At 58.6% G+C, this 21,325-nt stretch overlaps 2 protein-coding genes across 2 annotated transcripts in view; both read right to left on the bottom strand.

Annotated features, from left to right (window-relative positions):
• The window catches only part of EHMT1 (euchromatic histone lysine methyltransferase 1), a 115,602-nt gene extending 105,560 nt beyond the window's left edge, over positions 1 to 10,042 (bottom strand). Inside the window, exon 1 of the mRNA XM_066980954.1 lies at positions 9,900 to 10,042. Coding sequence (XP_066837055.1) covers positions 9,900 to 9,920 — 21 coding nt within the window. The 5' untranslated portion in view covers positions 9,921 to 10,042. The remainder of the gene's footprint in view (positions 1 to 9,899) is intronic.
• A 4,247-nt stretch (positions 10,043 to 14,289) lies between these two features.
• ARRDC1 (arrestin domain containing 1) overlaps positions 14,290 to 21,325 on the bottom strand; it is a 30,302-nt gene continuing 23,266 nt past the window's right edge. Inside the window, exons 3-8 of the mRNA XM_066980962.1 lie at positions 19,150 to 19,200; positions 18,507 to 18,661; positions 17,839 to 18,021; positions 17,284 to 17,460; positions 16,747 to 17,152; positions 14,290 to 16,019 (exon numbers count right to left, since the gene is read on the bottom strand). Coding sequence (XP_066837063.1) covers positions 15,955 to 16,019; positions 16,747 to 17,152; positions 17,284 to 17,460; positions 17,839 to 18,021; positions 18,507 to 18,661; positions 19,150 to 19,200 — 1,037 coding nt within the window. The 3' untranslated portion in view covers positions 14,290 to 15,954. The remainder of the gene's footprint in view (positions 16,020 to 16,746; positions 17,153 to 17,283; positions 17,461 to 17,838; positions 18,022 to 18,506; positions 18,662 to 19,149; positions 19,201 to 21,325) is intronic.

The raw sequence follows: 21,325 nt of genomic DNA on the forward strand, positions 1-21,325 counted from the left end.
GCTCAGCAGCAGAGCCCGCCAGCCAGCCTCGCTTGGACAGTTCTGTGACCCCCTTTGCCTGAAGTGCTGACGGCCCAGTGCCTGGGTACGTGGGAGCAATGTGCTCTCCCGAGGCTGACGGCAAGCCTCCCCCCTCCCGTTTCTGTGGTTCTGGATCGGCTCCCAAGACCCTTTTAATGTAATACTCTATTTTGGTCTGTGTAGTCTTACGGAGGGTCGATGTTGCAAACTCTTCTGGCACGTAATTCCTATTATCTGCCTGCACTAATGCTGCATACGGGGCATTTACAGGTCCTCAGCTCTCTGTTTGTACGGCTCCCCATTCCCCAGCCCCAGGCAGCAATGAAGCCGGGCATCTGCTAACCAAGAGGGAAAAAAGAAAACAAAACCCAGAGATTTACCTTACTTCAGTATTCAACAGCACCGTCAGTTTTTCCAATGCTCCCGTTTTGCACATTGCACACCACGCACTCCAGAAACTCTGGGAAACAAGCTGCTTCTGTCCTGTGCTTGCAAAGCACCATCTATACTTACAGAGCAATAAAAATTAGCTTAATTAATAATACATCAGCAAGAAAACGTTAATGAGCACCCAGCAGGGAAAAGGACTGCTGCCTAATCTCCTTGTGCGGACTCCTTGCTTTGGCAGCAATCAGCAACTGCATCGGCGCTCCCGTCCCAGCGCAAGGAAGAATCTGACTCATCCGGGACCGCGCAGCAGCCAGGGGCTGCCTGTCACAATTTACATTTCTCTTTAAAAGCAGACACTGTTGCATCAGGAGCGGCTCTTGGCAGCCGCACGCCGACTTCCACTCGGGGAGTTTTTGTCATTTAAAAAAGAATTTTGACTATCTCCGGGCATCCGATGTGTAAATACCCATAGGCGGAGGGGCCTCCTGCAGTTGGCTCTTTGGCCACGTCTGCAAAAAACACGTGGTCCTGCTGCCAGAGCCTGCACGGGCTTCAAGCTGCCGACACAAGCGGACCGCGAGCACGCCGGGGGGAGCGGCACGGAGCCTCCCTGCCCCAGGAATATTCTCACTGAGAATACCCAAGCCCTCTCCCAGGGGCCCGCCCGCCCTCGCCGTGCCCAGTCCAGCAGTGGCCAGGCTGGGCATGTTTTGAGGCAAGATGCTGGAAATCCCCTCTCCCAGCTGCTCCTGCCGGGGCTGCCTCCCAGGGCAGGAGGCTGAGCTGGCAGAGGCTGTGAGCAGGAGCCCAGGGCACGCAGCTGCCCGCACAGCCGTGCCACCGGAGCGCATCCACGCCAGTACGAGGCCACAGCGCATCCTCATCAAGGGCTGTGCAGCGCAGAGGTTTCTTTCAGCCGCTGGAAAAGCCACTGTCTCTGCCTTTCATTGTGAAGAAGGTTGGAAACAAAGGTCCAGCGAGGAAAGGCAGGTGGGCTGCTAAAACTGGCCGAGCCTCGGACCCGACGTGGCCGCCCGCTCCCGACCACCCCGTGCCCTTGTCCTCCATGGCCCTGCCACGCCGGGTGCTGTCCTTAGGGCCGCTGCAAGGCTGGCCGGGGCGAGCAGGATCCGCGCCACACGGCAGGATCCTGGGCAAGCGGCAGCAGCAATGTAACACACACCTTGGATCGGCATGCAGCAGCAGCAGGGCATCTGCAGCAGTCGGTGACATCCGAGTCTGCTGGCACATGGGAGCGGGAGGAGATAAAATATGTCTCCGAAGAGCCTCTGTGAGGTGAATCCACAGGCATGGATTGGAGATGATATCAAAGCAAGCAGCTTTTAAGAAAAGCCATAAGCAATTAAAAGCAACGTGCTATCAACATACAGCTTCGTGAGAAGAGGCGCTAAACCGTTAGAAACCCAACTGCGTAACCACATCACCCGTACGAGGGGTGCTTCCAGTAGGGATGAGGACTATAAAAGCACAAAGTAATTCCAAAAACCTGGGAGTCAGGCGCAGAGTGTGTGGCAGACAACCTAAATCCCAAAAAGCAGGGGAAATACAGCTTGCAGTAACTGGAAAACACAGTGGAAATAACCAAGGCAGAATACGATCCACCCTCGCTGATCTTTTGAAACGACGCAAGCCGGAGGCTGTGCTAACCTCTCTCCACTGTAAATTCTTACAAGTCAAAGCAGACACATCTCCAGCCAACGTGCTCGGTAGCAGTTTGTTTGCTCACTGGTGGCGTCTCCCTGGCAAAGGGGGAAGTTGATTAAAAGACAGCAGGGCTCCTCACCTCGCCTCTCCACACGCGCTGGAAGCTACAGGATCTGGCACCACAGCAAGAGTAAATATTACGTCTCATCCGAAGGCCATCCTTAAAGGAGCATTCTTCATCTATCCTCAAAGTTTGGCAGAGACGATTGTCTGCAGATCCTGTAGGACATCTGCTTATAAACAATCACCTCCGCGTATTAAAGAGGTAGTAAAGCACCAGTTTAAAATGATGCATCCTAAGAGTACTAAAAAATGCACATCCTACAGACCACGAGGCTTTCAAGCATATGGGATTCACAGATCCTTAACGCGCAGAACACAGACAAGCTGACAAAAGCTATTACATGCAAGTTTGCAATAAAAACCACCTAATGTTTGGTTACCACTTCAGCAGCTGTCTGGTGACTTTTGCAAAGCCTCCTGGATGTTGATTTAATTTATCAAATATTAATCGTGCTCCTCAATTAACAAAACACTTAGACTCGTGCTTTATGTGCTTGTAATCTGGAGTTTTATATTCAAACTCACAGGCCAGTAGGATATGAGATGGAATCCTATAAACCAGCTAGCAGCCCGTGCTCTCCTGAATGCCGGTATGGGCTGTTTTACATCGACAAAACCCTAGTTGATGGGGTGTAAACTTGCTGCCTACCCCCTTTGACATAAGAAATGCACCTTGGACATAAGAAACCTTCCCTCAGTTCTGCGGCACGGCACGGCTCTGAAGCCAGAGGTGTTTGGGCAGCTACGTGCACGAGGCACCACCAAACACCACCTTCCAACAACCACCTCCCCGTGCACCTTCCCAACTCAGCAGCTGGACGAACTGCATGATTTCGGAAACCCTTTCGTCCTTTCCAAGTCCTCTACCACGTGCACGTTGAATTTCCCACTTCTTGAAACAATATTATGATTTTTGAGAGGACCTGACTATAGCTTCCGAATGCCTTCGGTCAGCAGTATGAAACATCCCCAATTTCTGCTGAAATTGGTTAAAACATCTGGGTAATTTGCCTTCTGGCTTTGAGCCCTTGGGAGAAATTACCTATTAAAGCTTCCTCTGAAACTGCAAAGATTAGAAACAACTGCAGAGGAGGAAGGCAGCTGAGATTCTCGAGAACCCAGGAGCTCACGCTTAAAAAGAAAGAAAAGAGAGAAAAAACAAACAAACAAAAAAACGCAGTGTTTCACAACGCTCAGGGCTGTGTTCAAGGCATCAGCAGATCCTGGTCAACAGTCCTAGTGAGACCAGGGCTCCCTTTGGCCAGCCAACATGCTGAAACACATCTGTTCACGTCTACACTCAAGTTCTGAGATGAGTTAGAAAGCCGAAGTAGCACTCTGAACGACACACGGACTTTTTCTCTTAACCGAAGCAAGGCCAAAGTACAGAATATTCCACTTCAGCCCCCCAGGCTGCAAAGCTCTCTTCATGGCGATGCTCGGGCTCTTTCCTCAGGCTCTGTGGGTGGCAAAAGCCGTCACAGTCACCCTGGCTGCCCTCAGAAGAAATAAGCTCCACGTCCCTCCTCGTTTTAAGAAGACGAGCACGAGCGGGCACGTTTTCCTGCAGAATCATGAGCTTGCTGGACTTGGCTCAAATACTTCGTCCCACATCACAGGTAAGGGATTGCTGTAGTCTTTGGGCTTCACTGTTATTTCCACTTACCTCAATTTGCTCAGCTCTCCAGCTCCCTGCTGCTGGTTTTGAATTCTTAGTGACAGCAGCTCGTAACCATCTCCTGGCTCACGCACTGGCCCTTCTGACCCAAGAAGCTCTAATCTCTCTGGATATTTTCATCCCTGTTTGCATAATTTTGCATTTCCCTGTAGCAAATGGGATATGTCACTTACCTGGCCTTATTTTGAGTTTAGCCATGTCGGCCTGGTTATCTCGCTCTCTATTTACTTCCTCCCCAGCTGTGCCACCTGCAGATTTCCTCCCTTTCCCTGCGCTCAGCAGGATGATGAGCCGTATGCAAACAGAAGTGGACCTGAATTTTCTGCTCTACCAGTCCATCCCACTCACTGCCTCCCTGTCCTGAGCTGACACTGCTCACCGCTGCCTCCGAGAGCTCTCCCTCGAGAAGGGGATATGACACTGAAAAGGATGGATTTAATATTTAATAACGCGCCTCCAGCCCCAGGCCAGTCCCTTCCGCAGCCGGGCAGCTCAGCCCCGCACCGTGTCGGCTCACCTTGCTCGGCAGCTGGCTGCTCGACATGCCGGCCTGCATTTTTGAACAGCGACTGCTGCGTGGAGCCAAACCAGCTGAAACGCAAACTCGGGCAATACTGCCCGGTGGGAGACGGCCGGACAGTGGCGAGGATCAGGTGGGAAACAGGAATCCTCTTGGAAGAGCGCTTCCTGCTCGAAAAGCGGATACATGGCACGTCCTTGGTACTTTGCCTATGCTAGAAATTTTTAATTAAAAGCAGGAAAGCCTTTCTATTTTAGACACAGTGATACTAGCGTCAAGAGCTTTTATAAGCAGTTTATTCTGGGTTTATATGCATTTCACAGAGCTTGGCAGCCAAGCTAAGCCGGCAAACTCTTCCCCTCCCTGTCGGATTTACTTTGCCACTTGAGCCAGTCCCCATCCGTCACGGCACCAGGTGCCTGCCCACGGGAGGAGCGGGGACAGCTCCCACATCTTCTCCCTAGCCCGACCCCAGGGCACGGACAGCTCGGTGAGCCTTCAGACAGACACGGAGGGGGAATCTCCAGCAAAGCACGGCTTGGGGCACTCAAAGGGTCCCCCGAACCCCTCGCAGTCCTGCACAAAGCATGCCCCCAGAACAGGAGCCAGGCCAGCAGAGCCTGGGGAAACGTAACCCCCCTCCCCAGGGGATCCGGCCTCACCGAAAGGAGCAGGAACTGTCCCTGCAAGCCCTTCTCTCAATGCGGGTGGCGGAGCAGAGGTGGCAGCGCCTCTTGCTCACCCTCCTGTAAAACCTCTGCCTCTGTGGGAACAACCCCCTGCCACCTCCTCCTTTTCTGGGCCCCAGAGGCCCAAAACACACAGCAGCAGTGTGCTGCTTCAGCACTTTGCGAGGGAAAGGCAAGAGGACCGCAGGCTGCTTCCAACCCCCCCACAGCCCCGCTTCTGGAGCAGAGGCCGTGAGGTGGCATTGCCCCAGCTCCAGATCACAAAACGCCAGGACAAGTCACGCAGAGCGAGGCCCCAGACAAGGGTTTCAGAGCAGGGACAGTGCAACAGCCTCAGCCCCTCGTCGTTCTGATATCGGCTGCTCTCAGGCACACGTGGAAGTGCAAAACCCCAGGGTGCGGGCGCTGCACTCACTGCTACGGGGTGCTGGTGCCGGTCACGGGGTGAGCACCCACCCCGCTACCTGCCTGCGCGGCTCGGAGCGGCCCCGCCATGGAAGAGCTGCTTTCCTTCTTGTTCTTCTGCTGCTAACTGCATCTCTGCGAGGCCTTCTGCTGACACAGCTATGGCAGAGGGGAGAGCAACTTCTTCGCAGTTGCAGACAGACAACTAAGCCTGCAAAACTTCTCAAACGTACACCAAGCCTCTGCTTTAGAAAGCAAAAAGAGCTACCCTGGTCTAAAATCACCTCTACACTAATAGAGCTACGTCCACAGCAAAGACTTTTATTAGTGTTGCTACTTCAGCAAAGAAAAAGAAACATCATCCTGTCCAGCCAGCATAATTACACTGGAAGGGCTCTTTCAAAGTACAAACCAGGCCTTTGATTCTGCCTTGACTTGACAAACTGTTCTTCAGACGCTTCCTTCAGTCACGTTGGCTCAGCCACATCGGCTTAGCCTCAAACGAGCCCTTCAGTTGTTTTCTTAAAACTTCAGGAGCCGCATTTGCCCGACCTGTTGTTATTTAAAGTTTGTGCCCATGGAAGGAAAGGACGGTTTCCCAAGCAGCCTCTGTCAGCTGTCAGCTAGCTCAGCACAGCCCAAGCACCGCTGGGAGAACTCCCGCTAGGGCAGGCGATGTTAGCAGCTATTTGGGGTGGTAAAACTTTGTCAGGGGCCAAGGCAGGGTGCAATTTTAACATATTAGCAAAGTAACCCTAAGGTAAAAGCCTCTAAAGCAGTTACAAACTTTCCTGCCCTTACCAGGCGCTTAGTGTCTGAAGCAGGGAAGGAACTCCTCTCCGCACACAAATCGCTGCTAAAATGTTTCACGCCGTGTTAAAGCTGACCCAACTGAAACACACACATTTATCCCGTGGGGGGGTCTCACATCAACATAGTATCATCATCCCCACCGCCCTAATGAGGCCGCAGAGAACTTCCGTCCAGCAGCCATAAGGCATGGAGGCTCCCAGGCAGCTCACGAAGGAGAAGAAGACAGGGTTTAAAGTGCACCGAGTTTTCCTGAGGCGGCTCACGGACACAGACTGCGTGCTGAAGGCAGCGGCCCTGGGAAAGCAAAGCGGAGCCCTCTCCTCGCCTGTGACACCAGCTGGCAGGAGTAAATGAGAGAGGAGGAAGGGCAGGGCAGGCCTGAAAGAGGCCCTGGATTTCGCGTCACCTGCAAAACAGAAAGCGGGAAACCGAAGAAATCGCCTGCGTGCTGGCTGCTCAAAGGCACTGCTCATTAGGTCCTGGCTTTTCCTATTATCACTCCTGCACTCGGTGGCCTATTACAGCAACCTCCTTCCAGCCAGGGACCCATGAATAGGAAGCTCTTTGACATGAGTGAATGTTGCCCCTTAATCCAGTAGGGAGTTCATTGCACAGGCGGAGGACTGCCTACAGCGTGCTCCCAGCACCAGCTGGCTAAGGGGATGAGAGCAAGGATCAAAGCCGGGGCGAAGCCGCAGCATCGCGAGCCTGATTTTCAAAACCGCTCGGGCTGGCGAGCCCTCGCCTTCAAAACGTGGGGAGCGGCCAGGTGCTGAACTCACCGAAGCTCTGCTCTCAGCTCAGGGTGCTGAACACTGGGGAAATCTGTCCTCTATGTGGCTTGCACGCCGTCTCTTCGCTTTAAAGATCAAAGCTGCATCTCCAGAAAAAAAAAGATGTTACAGATCTGAACAGATAGGAAAAAAAAATGATGAAAAATGCAGTGTAACTTCTGAGGAGAACCACTTCATTCAAAGCCACACGCGCACCTTGCTTCCTGCTCAGCATGCAGGCACCAGCCTTCCTGAGGTTAGCACGAGCCTGAGGAAAAACATCGTGGCTTGAAGTCTGTGTTTTCAAGCTCACACCGAATGATCGTTTCGGGAGACACACAGTCAGATGATTCTCTTTACACTAGAACTGACACGAACTGGAGTAGCAGCGTCAAACTCAATGAACTTGTGCTACCATAAAACTTGCTGAGCGAGGTAAACTCAATCCCTCAAACTTTAATTTTAGTCCTGCATTCACCGTAGGTCTAAAACATGTAAAAGCACCAAACCAGACGGGATACGAGAGACCTGCCAAAGGAAGTCAGCAGCAGAACCAGTCTCTGCAGCGGTGCGGTCAGTGACTGCAGCTCAGCCACCCACCTGGCAGCTCAGCCGCGGGGCGGCCACAAGACACCGCCGCTGCAGCTCTCCTCTGAGAGCAGGTGAAGCCTCGGTGCCCGCAGAGCTTCTCCCTCACGCCCCAGCCCCGCGGCTTGGCCAGGAGCTGGTCTGTCCCGCAAGGTTTTATCTTCAGCCCACGGGCTGCCGGAGCTCTGCCCGCACAGGCTGGCGCGGGGGCTCGCCGCAGGCACACAGCGGGGCCCTTCCAGCCCCCCAGTGCCCCCAGCTCCAGGCTCACATCTTCCCCCAGGACCGCGCCTCTGCACCCCTCGCCCCTGAGTCAAACAGCCCCTCGCTACTGCTCCGTCTCACGCTGCAGCCGTGGGACGCCAGTCCTTGCTTTCCCCTGCACAGAGCACCTAGTGCAGGCTCTAAATCCCAGCTGGATTTACAGCGACCAGCTTCCTCCCCTCCGGCCTCAGAGGGGTATAAGCAAAGCCAGATCTGGCCCCAGATTTAACTCAACGTAAGGGGGAGGGGAGGAATTAAACTCCAAAGGAGTCACCGTTCCCTCCCCATAAGCCACGGCAACATCTGTGGGTATTAAGCCTGGCCCTAAGACCAACACTTCCTAACGCTCCCCACGCAGCAGACCCAGCCGGGTCTCCTGGGAGAAGCCCCCCGACAAAAGGTGGGTGTCTGCGTTTCTAAGACAAACCTGGGCATTAGGAGCTGCGGAGCTACGGGCCCAGTCCTGCCCCGGCTGTGGCCGTGCATCGTCCTGCACGCAGCCCGCTGAGGGAGCTGAAGGCGACACCAGGCCACGGAGCAACGGGACCACCCGCGGGCTCGTTCTTCTACCGCACCACAGCACTCGCGCCTGGCCATCGCCAGAGCCCAAAGCGAGGCAGCGGGACCAGGCCCTGCGACGCGGTTGTGACGGAACCGAGAGCAGAAGGAAAAAAGGCTCGGACAAAACTCGGACAAGGGGAGCCTCGCTCCTTTAATAAACGCACACCGGCCCTGTGGCGCTTCCCAGAGAACGGCTGCCGCCGGCACGGCCGCATCCAGGCAGGGCCCCCAGCCGCAGCACGGCCCTTGGAGCGCGGTGTCCGAGTCCCGCGGTCGTTAGGGCTGGAAGAGACCTTGGCGGCTTTCTGGTCCAACCACCCCCTACCACCACTGTCCCCACCGAGCCCTGTCCCCAGGCACCACGTCCAACCTTTCCTTGAACACCCCCAGGGACGGTGACCCCACCACCTCCTGGGCAACCCGTCCCAGTGCCTGACTGCTCTTTCCGAGCAGAAACGTCTCCTCATTTCCAGCCTGGGCCTCCCCCGGCGCAACCCGAGGCCGTTCTTGGTTGGGACAGGGCCGGGCCAGGAGCAGCCGAGCGGCCGGGGGGTGCCCGCTGCGGCCCGTGCGGGGCCGGTGTGCGGCCGTGCCAGCAGCGTGTGGCCGTGCCCCCGACACGTGGCCGTGCCCTCGTGTGGCAGCCCCAGGGCTTTGTGCGAGCCGAGGCCCGGCGGGCAGCTCCGCGCAGCTCCGCGCGGCACCGCTCGGCACCGCGCAGCCCCGCGGCCCGGCACCGGGCCCGGCAGCCCCGCGCGGGTCCCGCGCCCCCTGCCGAAGCGCGGGGCTCGGGGCCGGTGACCGCCGGGTTACGCGGGGGGCTCGGAGCATCCCCGAGGCCGTTCGGGCCCGGGGACCGCGGCCGAGGCCGGGCCCGGGACCCTGCATGGCAGCGGCTGCCCCCGCCCCGCCGCCCCGGCCCCTGCATGGCGCCCAGCAGCGGCCCGCCCGCCGCCGGGCCCCGCCGAGCCCCGGACCCTGGATGGCGCCGCGCCAGCGCCGCCCCGAGCCCGGCCGGCGGAGGAGGGGGGGGGGTGAGGGGGGGGGGCGGCCCCGGACCGCGCATGGCGCCGGCGCCGCTCCCCGCCGCCGTCAGGGGGGGAACCCCGGACCCTGCATGGCCCATACCACCGCCCGGCCGCGGAGGGGTGTTACTTATACAGAGTCCCGGGCCGCCCCCCCCCCCCCCCCGCACACAATGGCAGCGGCGCCCACATTCTTCCCCCCGGAGGGGCCGGACCGAACCACGGCGCGGCGGGGGCACGGCCCCCTCCCGGCCCGCGGCACGAGGCGGCCGGCGCCGGGCCGTACCACTGCGCCCCCCCTCCCCCCCCCCCCGGCCGCCTTCCCCCAACCCCCCCCCCTCCCCCCCCCCGCCCGGGCAGATGGACGCCGCCGCCCGCACTCACCTCGGCATCCGCTGTGGCCATGGCCGGAGCCCCGGAGCGTAGCCCCGCCCCCGCGGCGGCTCCTCGCGCCCCGGCTCCGCCCCTCTCCCCTCGTTCTTCTCAATGGAGACGCTCCGCCCAGCAGGGCGCGTGCGCGCCGCGGCATGGCGGCCCCCAGCGCGGCGCTGGCGCCGTACGGAGACATGGCGGCGCCCATGGGGAGGGGGCCGTACGGCTCGGGGCGGGATGGGGACGGGGAGAGCAGCGGGGTGGGGACAGGGACAGGAATGGGGTGGGACGGGGAAGGGGGGCGGTAATGGGGACAGGGACAGGAACGGGGACGGGATGGGGACAAGGTGGGAGAGGGATAGGATGGGGACAGGGACAGGAACGGGTGGGATGGAGACAGGGACAGCAACAGGGGCGGGGGTGGGGTGGAGGGGGACAGGACGGAGGGGGAGCAATTGGGGTGAAACGGGGACAGGATGGGATGGGGACAGGATGGGGACATGGACAGGAATGGGGGTGGGATGGGGACGGGGTGGGACGGGGACAGTATGGTGACAGGAACAGGAACAGGGGTGGGATGGGGACAGGATGGGGACAGGGACGGGAATGGATGGGATGGAGACAGGGGCAGCAACGGGGGTGGGATGGGGACAGGGTAGGATGGGGACACAGGAATGGGGGTAGGAGGGGGACAGGGTGGGATGGGGACAGGATGGGGACAAGGACGGGAACGAGGGTGGGATGGGGACAGGAACAAGGGTGAGGTGGGGATGGGATGGGGATAGAACAGGACAGGGACAGGAACAGGGACAGGGATGGTGGCCTCAACCACCAGGTGCTGGCACTGTCTGGTGGGCGCAGACAGGAGGGGAGCGACGCGGCCGCCCCACAGGCGCCATGTCCAAAGCAGGGGCTCCAGCACTGCCAGCGGGTCCCCGACACATCCTGGTCCCCACCAGGGCAAGCAGGGACACTTCTCGCCCTTGCCCTCGTTAAGATAACGATCCGCGTGGAAACACAGCGCTCAGCAGAGGGGGGGACTTGGGGACACAGCGACAAACCCGGAGGCAGGGCTGCGCTGTGCCGGGTCCCCTCGGTGCCACCGCCTCGGCCCTGGGGAGCACAGGGGAGCTCTGAGCGTTACCCGCGGCACCGCGCCCAGCTGGGCGCAGGGCACCGCCGCTGCCTCGTTTAGCGGATAACCGGCATTTCCCAGCCTGGGTGCCCAGCAGTGCCACCGGGGCTGCCCGGGGCCAGACAGCAGCGTTATGCCACGGCGTCGCCCCCGGGGAGCGGCCCCTCGGGCACCTCGTCCCATGCCCGCGGCCTTTAGGCCCTGAGCACCCACGGCGGGGGTGGCCGTGTCCCCTCGTGGCCACCTCCCCTCACGGCCACGTCCCCTCAGGCCGGCCCCCCCCACGCCAGGGCGCTCGCAGCCGCTGCCTGAGGCACGCCGGGGCCCTGCGGGCGGAGGGGCCGGGGCCCAGCCCCGGGGCCCAGCCCGGCCTCCGAGCGCTGCCCGGTGCCGGCCGCTGCTGCCCCCGCCCGGCCGCGCCGCGCTTACAACGAGGGGCGCGGCGGGGGGAGCCCGGCCCCGGGGGGGAGCCGGCACCGTCCCGGGGAGGCCGAGCCCCCTCAGGCCGCTGGGCCCCGCTCGGAGCCCGGCCGGGCCTCCTGGGGCCGGGGGGGGGAGCGGCTCCCCCCGGCCGGGCCTTGCCCGGGGCTGGGGAGGGGGCCCCGAGCCCCTGAGGTGCGAGCGGGGGCCCCCGAAAGGCCCGGCCCAAGTTCCCCCCCCCGAGCAACGGCAGACGTGGCCTTACAAAAGCAGAACTTTATTTACGTTTTCTGCCCTTTACATTTGGTGGTTAAAAACCCCCGGACAAAAACACTCCCCCGACACCCTGGTAAACATGTAAAACTCTTCGTTTGTATTTAAAACCGTGTAATAAATCGCGCAGAAGCGTTCGGTTGTACAGAGCCGTCAGAAACGTTGCCGTATAAAAGCCCGAGGCCTGTAAGGAGAACCCCGACAGGAATTACAGCCACGCGCGGCGGGACGAGGAAGGGCGCACGTGTTGGGCGTTCGACCCCAGCAGTCCCTCCCGGGGAGGAGGGATGGGACGTGGTCCTGTTGCAGACAGTTGGAAATAAATTAAAATACAGAAATAAAAACCAAACAGCCCCCAGAGCACCCTTCATCTTGTGTCTTAGAAAACTTCCTTCCCCGGGCACTAGCAGAAAGTACTTGTACAAAACTACCGAAAGTTCAGTGGAAAGCTGAAAAAGAACCCAACGTCCACCGAAAAGAACCGGAGAAGGTGTCGAGGCAAAGCCCTTGTGGCCCTCCCGCCGCCGCGCGCCCCGTTAGCTCAGCTCAGCGCCCCGGTGCGTCCCCTGAAACACGGCCCCGGCAGGGCAGGAGCCGGCCGAGAGGCTGCAGACAAAGGGAGGCAGCAGGGCAGCAGCGTGGTGGGGGAAGCGCGCCCGGAGCCAGCGGACAGCTTGATGAAGACGGATGAGAGCGGGGCAGAGGCAGCGGCCTCCCCCCGGCCCCATCGCGCACTGGCGGGGAAGCAGCAGGTGCCAAAGCGGAGCCGGGTGGGACACAAACAGCGCTGAGAAAGCCAAAACTATGGAGGCTGCACATGCGGAGAGCGGGACGAGGACAAAGACATGCAGGACGAAAAACGGCGGCATTAGAAAGGAGTGAAGATATTTTTGGTATTTTCCATTGAATGCTGAGTTTGGAAACAATTATCTCACAAGCTTTGCTCACACCCCACCGCTTCCCCTCCCCATTTCAAACAAAACGAACAAACAATTGCTTAAAAAAATTGAGCCAGGAATTTAAATGAATTCCTACGTACTAACGTTTTCTACCCAGAGCTGGGTTCAGAAGCCAGGCTTTTCTGGTCTTTCTTGTAGAAAAAAGAAATTCCCAACTCCTCTTCAGAAAGAAAGAGGAGTCAGGAATGAGGGGCCTCCAGGAGCTCCCTGTGACTTGAAGAGGTTGAAACCAGAGAGGCTGCAGAGAAGGGGCAGCAGCGAGGCAGAGGACAGGAGGGACGGAGCTCTCGCCCCTTCCAGAGGGGCACATACACCCAGCGATTGCTTTTCTGCCCCCAAAAGTACTGCTCAAAGTACTCACAGACCCTGAGGACCCTGCTGCCACAGCACTCGGTCACAACCGCAGGTAGCTTTAGGAAGAGGACGACTTTTCCTCCTGCAGTCCCGGACCACTGTCCATGAAACACAAACAAGGCTCTTTGCATCAAGCTTCAACCCCTGCCGCAGGGCTGGGATGGGAATGTTGGAAACCACAGCGCTTTGCCAGTAATTTCTGTGCATTTGCACAAGAGCACGGCTCTCACAAAGTCAGGGTGCCACCCTCGGGTGCCACCCTCCTGCAGCCTGGCCAGAGCCGGCTCACGGGGCTCAGGGAGGCTTCTCCCTGCAGGAGCTGCGCATGCCCAGCCCTAGCACCCAAAAGCAGCAGCAGCCCCCAGGGCCTTGCCCAACTCCATCCTGTGCCCTCCATACCCGCAGGCACCCCTCCCCAGAGCAGCGTGCCGCCTGCTCCTTGCTTTGCAAAGGGGCCACCACGGAAAGCACGAGGTGCTGAAGGACCAGCCAGCTGCTAGCAAATGTAAGTCAGGTGAGCAAGCTTGGCAGCCAAGCTCGAGGCCCTGCCCATCAAGAACGTTTCTCATGCCAGGCACAGACACCAGGCAAAGGGGAGAGTCCTAAACAATGAAAGCTGGGCAGAAGCCCAGGTTGGGCAGAGGCCGAACAGGGAGCCTTGTGTATGAGACAGGTCATGCCTCAGGCTGCTGGCAGGGACAACATCCAGACAACACCTACATGCTTCAGACATGGTATCACCAAACTCCGTGGGTGTGGGGGAGCCTTCCTTTCCATTTTGAGTAAGTTTCTTCCTAGTGACTGTTCAGGAGAGGGCACAGGCTGGCGGTGTCCAGCCCTAGCAGCCTGACCTTGGCTGTTCCACCTCCATCCTCCTGAAGGAGGAGTCCCCTCTCCCCTTCCTCCCCAGCACTCCACCTCCTCCTTTTTGACCTGAACTCTGCAGAGCGCTGAGTAAGACCTGGGGGGCCAGCCACGGCTTCAGGGCACGGTGCCGGGGAACCGCACGCTGCTGCGGGGCAGTAGGGGCTCTCTCCAGAGCTGAGCCCATGCGGAGCCAAACCCCCTCTGCCCGCTGGAGCTGGGAGCATAGCACGGCGCCCAGGCTGTTTTCCCAGAGCTGCCTTGGCAGAAGTCACCATCTTCCCGGTGAGAGCAAAAAGCTTGCTTCGTTTTGTAAGAAATCAGCAAGGTGCATTCCTGGATTTGGCATGAACAGGCATATGGGTAAGCGTCAGAAATGGATGAAAAAGCACAGCAGTTCTCTTCGAATAATTTATTAAATACAGCATTAAAATTTGTATTTATGAATTCAATCATTAAAAACAAAACTTTATCTCATATATATATATATTTAGGGACAATGACAATCATTCTTTCAACATTGGTGCATGTTGTGCCAGCACTGCTCAGAACGGCACCTTCTCTGCACCATCCTTAAAGCAGTTCAACACTTTTAAAATAAAATAAAACAAAATAAAAAGCATTTGCAAAGGAAGAGTGCAAAGCGGGGCTTGTCCCCAGCTGCCTGCCAGGGCTGTGAGGAGGCAGAGGCTGTGGCGCTCACAACAGGTTTGTTACATATTGCCTGCCCAGCACGAGGAAGCGTGGGGACCAATTCTCAGAGGTGCCAAAGGTGCAGTCTGCAATTTCAGCCTTGGCTGGGTGCCTACAGCTCTGAGCTGAGTGTCTGGTTTGTGGTTTCCTCAGCTCGGGCAGTCAATACTAAAAAGCTAGACAATAAGGGAAAAAAATAAAAGCACAAAAGAAAAAATGTTGTTTTCAGTACACCAGCTTCTTCCCCCGACCTGCCAGGTCCAGCAGAGGCTGCAAATGAAGCGTAGCAGTCGGTGTTCCCACTCACTCGTTTCTGCATCCTGCTGTGGCTCGAGGTGGCTCAGGAGGCGAGCAGCAAACCAGTACCAGCTCGCAGAGAGCGCCGTCCCCAGGCCACGTGCACTGGTGGGGCACCATGGACAGAGAGGCCGCAGGCTGAGCCTTGAGGGAGGCTGATCCCAGAAGACTGGGCTTCCACGGATGGGGTCCTCGGGCAGACGCAGAGGTAGCATCAGGCAGACTTTTGTAACTTGATTGTCGTGTAATTCTGGCCTGCCTAAGGCAGCAGCAGCAGGGATGGAGAGGGTATCCTGCAGGAGCAGGAGTTGGGACGTGGGACCTGACTAGCACTGGTCGTCCTCGCAGCAAGCAAGGACGGTCTGTCTCCTGCAGGGCTTCTGAAAAATTATCCTTGCTGAAAAGGCTCCCCGCTGCCAGGGCCTGTTCTCCACTCACCGCAAGCAGGCAGCGGTCCAGCCCACTGCCAGGGGACCAAAGGCTGCCAGTCCCTCACCCCACCACACCGGTACAGCGAGGGCTTGTGCTTCTGGCTCTGTAAGAGTCCCTGGCCTTCCAACCCTGCTTACTCCAAGAAACCTGTTTCAGCTACGCTTGAGACCCCCGAGGACAGGGAGGGAGGGCTGTCTGAAGCGTTTCCGGAGAGCACATGGCCCTCAAAAGAAAGTTCACACAGCCCAGCCTTCAACCTACAGCGGAGACGTGCCAAGTCAGGAGCATTTCAGATAAGGCATCGCAGGTGCTTTGATAGTAAAGCAGTTAGTGTTGACTACAGTACTTTAAACACAGGCTGCTGCAGAGGGCATCCCTGGGGCAAAACCAATTCTCCAGCACCTGATGCAGCAGGAGACGGTTCAGACTTCTCCTACACAAACGCGCACACAAGCGCGGGCTGCTCTGGCTGCCCTTTGTTTTTTTTTCCCCTCCCAAGAAAGTGACTCAAAAAGCCCAGGCTGGGATGTGCCATTTACCCTGCCAAGCAGCCACAGAGATAAAAAGACGCCTTGTGCTGTACCAGACTTCGCAGTAGGCAGGTGAACCATCGCGCCAACGGGACGCGAAGCAGGGGAGGCTAGTTGCCGTTGCTGATGCTGGAGTTGGCACTGCTGCAGCTCTGCTCGTAGGACGGAGGCGCCTCTGCAGGGGAAAGACAGAACAAGAGTGGTTATAGTGGGTGTTTGGGAGGCTCCCTGCACCCCATTCTGTGTAACTCAGTGTTAGCAAAGCAAGCTGCTAACACATGCATGCAGGCAATCTCTCCAGCACCCTAAAGCCTGCCCCACGAGCGACACATCCGAGTGCCTCTTGTCAGCCCAGCGCTAACAGACTGGTTTATTTGGCCAGGACCATGCCACAGCGCTGTTCTCTGCCACCCCAGACAAGCACCGCTCGAGGAATGCAGCGTGCTGGGATTTCCCCAAGCTTTTCTGTCCTGGACAGTCTCTCGGCGCCCGCCCCCACAGCTTCTGTCTCCAGACCAGATGCAGGCCCACTCCAAGGCAGACATAAGATTTCAGTTACATCACTTTCCTGGCTCTGCTCCCGCCAGCCTCGCCACAAGCCAAGAAGTTTTTATATCTGTGGGAGGCTGAAAGCTCATTTCAGAACAGGGAGATCCTCTCACGATGAGCCTAGGGCAGCACGAGCGTAGACGTGGGAACGGACAGCAGGCTGTCACAGCCACGGGAGGGGACGCCTCTGGAGAAGGCAGGCAGGGAGATCTCACGATCCCCTCTGAGTCCAGCCCCCGGTGGGCTGACATCCCCATACTCCAGCCTTTTCAGCTAGCAAAGAGACTCTCGTCATAGCAGACATTTGCTGTGGCACCGCCAGCCTGTTCAGGCCCCAGGAGCAGGATGCTCACCGTACGGGTAGCCCCACGTGCTGTACTCCGGAGGCAAAATGAGAGAGCTGGCAGTGGGCACGGGCACCACGTTTCCCTCGGCGTAGTAAGGGACGGTGGCTCCCGTCGAGAGGCAGAGCGTGGGGTGGTTTGGGGAGCCCGTCTGCTCAGAGTCCGCTTCCTGGAAGCTCAGTCCTGGGGCGTAGCTGAACGGCTGCTGCTGGGAATGGCTTTTGGTGGGGATCAAGACATTGTCCATCGGGTGATAGCCGCTGGCAGCCTCCTCCTCCTCCGGGGGGGCACTGGGTACCACTGCAGATGGTAGGTGCTGCACAGATCGGGAGGGGCTCAGGGGGACCCTGTTCACCGCGATGTTACCAATATAGATGGGAAGGGTGACTGAAACCTCTGGTGACTTGAGGGAAACCTGGAAAAGAAGGAAAAACAGTGGCATCCTCTGTTGTACATTGCGCAGGGCACAGCCAGCCTCACCTGATGCAAGGGCCCCCCGCTCCACACATCTGCTGAGCTCAAGTGATCAAGCATCAAGGTACTCACCTGGATGTAGTAGTCGATGTGTATGAGGCTACAGCCCTGCAAAATGGACTGGGGCAGTGCCGGGACGAGGATCTGCTCCTTCCATTCCGCGTGTTTCCAGGCCTTCACTCCTGAGCCTTCCACCTCCGCGATGGTCCTCAGGTCGTAAATCCAGCGCTTGGATTTGTAAGCCACTTTCTGCGCAGACAGAATTAAAAAGAGCTAACAGGAAGACTGCAGATGTTCTTCTGTCTCCCTCAAGTGCAAGGCAGGACACAAAACCACCCAACTGCTTTGTCAAATAAGCAGCAGTACAAACCTAACGTGCACGTTACAGGGCAGGATAACCCATCGTTACACGACGGGCTGAGTTGGTATAAGCACGACATGTTCTACCACCTCCTTCCCCAGGAAAAGGGAGAGAAACAAAGTTAACCAGAGGTCTGCACTCCTCACTGCCACCTCTCAGCAACGTGCGAAGAGATGTGCACTGTGGTGAGAACTGCACCAGATTCACGTCGGCCTCAAGGAGGTGGAGTACAGCCCAGCTGAGGGATCGTCCTTTTGGATGCTTACCTGGAGCAGGCTGGCTACCACAGCCCCGGTGTCCCGGCCCGATTTGTTCTCTATGTCTGTGCGGAGCTGGATCACCTGCCCCACGACGTACCCTTTCAGATCTGAGGTGGCGGTCAGGATAACGTTGCCACTTTTCACAAGCTTGTAGCTGAACTTCTTGGTGACTGACATCGTGTTGGGCTGCTGCAGAACAACAGAGACACAGAGATGTTGACCCAAGGGAGTCAGAGCACCTCCAGGAAAACACTCAGGTTCAAAACAAGCAAGCAGAAATACTGGTCTAAGAGGCCACAAAGAACCACTCACACAGCACCGCCACAGACAACAGGTCTCACTCCTCCATCCCCCCAGTTTTGCTGTCCTATCAGCGTCTCTTCCCTTCAGAAAAAGTTCCCCAAACCCAGGTCCCTACAAGTACCTGGGACTATTAGCAGACACCTCTCTCAGGACACTGAAAATTCACCTACACCATCCAAAGTAACGTGTGTAATGTGTGGAGGAGCCAGAAATCACAGAGAGCAGGGACAGAAAGCAAGACAGGACAGAGCAGAAGCAGGAGTCCCCATCGTGCTCTTGCACAGCAGGACATGCAGTCAGAGGTGTCCAACCACGCAGTTATTCCCACCTCTCACACATGACAGGGACAAGCACTGAAGCCTTGTTCTTACCTCAATATCAGGGATGTCATTCAAGTTGAGAGGGCAGAGGACATAGAAGATCTTGTTGCACTTGTAGTCCTTGGAGAAGCGAGGCGTGTCTATCACAGCTTTCACCTGATGGAGGACCTTGCCAAAAGGGCCTTCAAATGATGTAGGAGCAGAGGCTGGAGTCAAGAGAGAGAGAAAGAACAGGCACTGTGAGACTGAGTCAAGCCAAGTATGTCCAAACATGAAAAAACTTTCCTCTTCACCTCAAGAGTCCTGCAAGTATCTCAGCGCAGAATTCCCAAAAAAGGCTTGGGGCTGAACACTCGGGTCACCCAGTGACTGTGCTGCGACCTCCTTGCAGGAGGCACCGCCACACCACAGCAGAGCGTGCTGCAGGCAGGACGGACGGCCAGGAGCTCACCTGAGAGCCCGCAGAGATGTTCAGAGCTGTCAGCGACAGCGCAGGCCTGGTTTTGCACCAGGCAGGAGGCGTTTGCTTGCCTAAGCTCCTCCGCTGTGTGCGGCCAGCCTTACACTCCCCCAGCACCTCTGGGCCTCGCCGCCAGCCCACCCTACCAGCCAGCCCAGGGCTCAGCTCAGCTCCCAAGGCGGGGAGAGCCACGGCTCGCATGGCAGGGCCTTCAGCTGGTCGTCTGCATCGTACCTGGCAGCAGGAACTGGAAGGAAAAGTTGTGCTCCCCAGCTGAAAGGACTCCTGTGGGAAACAAGAGGAAGAGGTGAGGGACAGGTGCCTTGGAACGGCATTTTTGGAGCACGAGCTTCTGGTGAGAGAGGCCGCTGCCTGGGGAAGGCCACGCAACTCATTCAGCTGCCTTCACCCCACCGGACACCACCACGCTCATCCTCCAGGCCCAATGAGTTTCACATCCACTGCTGCCCACCTCTCGTGGGGTCAGGAGACATCCCCGTGCCCAACGAGTTCTAGGTTAAGATACTCTGGAAATAAAGTCACCTGGGGCACAGCTGAAGGGATGCCGGTGCCAGAGAACGCTTCCCGGGGTAGTTCACCCCCGCCCGCCGACACAGGGCACCAAGAGGGGATGCTGCGTGTTTATGTCCCTCCGGCAGGCTGCAGCCGGCCGGGAAGGTGAGGAAGCCCCGGTACTGGGCTGGTGGGCACCGAGCTGGAACCAGAGGCCCAACTCCCAGGCCTAAATCCGCCCCTGCAGAGCCTGGTCCCAAGATGGGACCTGCAGCACCTCAGCCCGTCTGCCTGGATGACAGGGGCCAAGGAGAAGCTTCCACAACGTCCCCGAGTCCTTCCCTTGGGCAGAGCCGTGCCGCGGTGCGGGTGAGCTCCTGCAGAGGCTATGCCACGCTCTGTGCCTCGGCTGTGACGTGGGTGGCTCCTGGTCCCTGTGCCACCAGCAGCGATGCCCCTGGCCAAGCCTGATGGAGAATTCACCCCCAGTCCCAGCTTTGGGCCTCTCTTCCAGAGGAGACCCCTGCTCTCCGTGCAGAGCCACGCACCGGCAGCAAGAGGCCGCGCAGGCTGAGCGGGGAGAGGAGCCTGCGAGCAAACCGAGGCCGTGAATTCCCCCCCACGGCACCGAGCACTTCGGGGCAGGCTGCGGGCTCCCGGCCCCTGGCTGCAGCCCAGCGCTGGAAGCTCAAACCTCGGCGCTGGTTTTCTTCAGCGATCTCACTCCCCAACAGCAGCCTCGAGGGCACAGAGCGGAGCCAAGACACGGCTAAAACCACAGCTACAAGCCCAGGATCCCCCAACCCGCCCTCCCCAGCGCCCAGCCGGGTCCCACACCCCTCCCAGGGCAGCGGCGACCCCAAACCAGGCCCACAGCGTGACCCGGCAGCATCGGGCAGCTCCGCAGGCCGCCTGCCGTCAGACGAGCCCCGAGACGCAGAGGGCCTTCCACGTTTGCTGAACGTGTGTAAACATGGGAGGGTTTGTTTCCAGCTTGGCTGTGCTAACAGCGGACCTGGACACCGAGTAACTCACGCTGCATTTGTTCCCCTTTGTAGGATCGCTGCTGGAGGTGCCGAGGCTCGGGATTTGGCTAGCTGCTGGGTTGGTGCAAGGAGGCAGCTTGCCTGTCCGCAGTGCTGGCTCCGCAGAGCTGACAGGAACGGTCCCAGCGCCAGGGGACTGAGCGGATCACAGGGCCGGGGAAGGGGGGGAAGAATCTGGGGGGAATTGCCCCCATTTGCAGCGTGGTTCCAGGCAGACAAGGCGGTGTTCGGCCCCGTCCCCTTCTCACGTCAGGCAGCGCTGCCCTCGCTGCTGGCAGCCCGCCTCCGGCACAGCCCCAACACGTCTGGGCTGGGGCCGCTGCAGAGGGAGCCAAGGAGAAGCGAGAGCTGTCCGTGTGGGATGGAAGGGGACGGTCTGCTCACTCCCAGCACCCCACTAAAACACCCCCCCGGTGATCGCCCTCCCCGTCCCCCAGACAGAACCAGGCTACGTAGGCTGAAATGCAACGTGCCGGCTTGTCACAAGGTGGAGGCATAAAGCAAGGCAAAGCCCGCGCTGCCAGCCTCCGGCCACCCCAGGCTTCTGTTCCCTTCTCGGGAAAGTCTCGCTGGGTGAAAGGCAGCAGTCTGGGAGACGGGCGTCTTTTCTGGTTACAGGGCAAAGCCTTGCTAACTAACCCGGTGCTTGGTCACTGCTCCAAGAGTTTCTGGGGCTCCATGCAACGCTGCGGCCTCACAGCCGGGCCCTCGCTCTCTGCAGGCCCAGCTCCTGCCCAGCCCACGTCCACCAAACAAAGCCGGGCTGGAAGTGAAGCTGCCAGCGCTTCACGCCCTCAGTTTCCAACCCCTAGTGGAAAACCAGGGGTCCTTAAAATTGCACGGGGCGAGAG

Source organism: Anser cygnoides, chromosome 20 (assembly GCF_040182565.1).
Source record: "Anser cygnoides isolate HZ-2024a breed goose chromosome 20, Taihu_goose_T2T_genome, whole genome shotgun sequence".
NCBI lineage: Eukaryota > Metazoa > Chordata > Aves > Anseriformes > Anatidae > Anser > Anser cygnoides.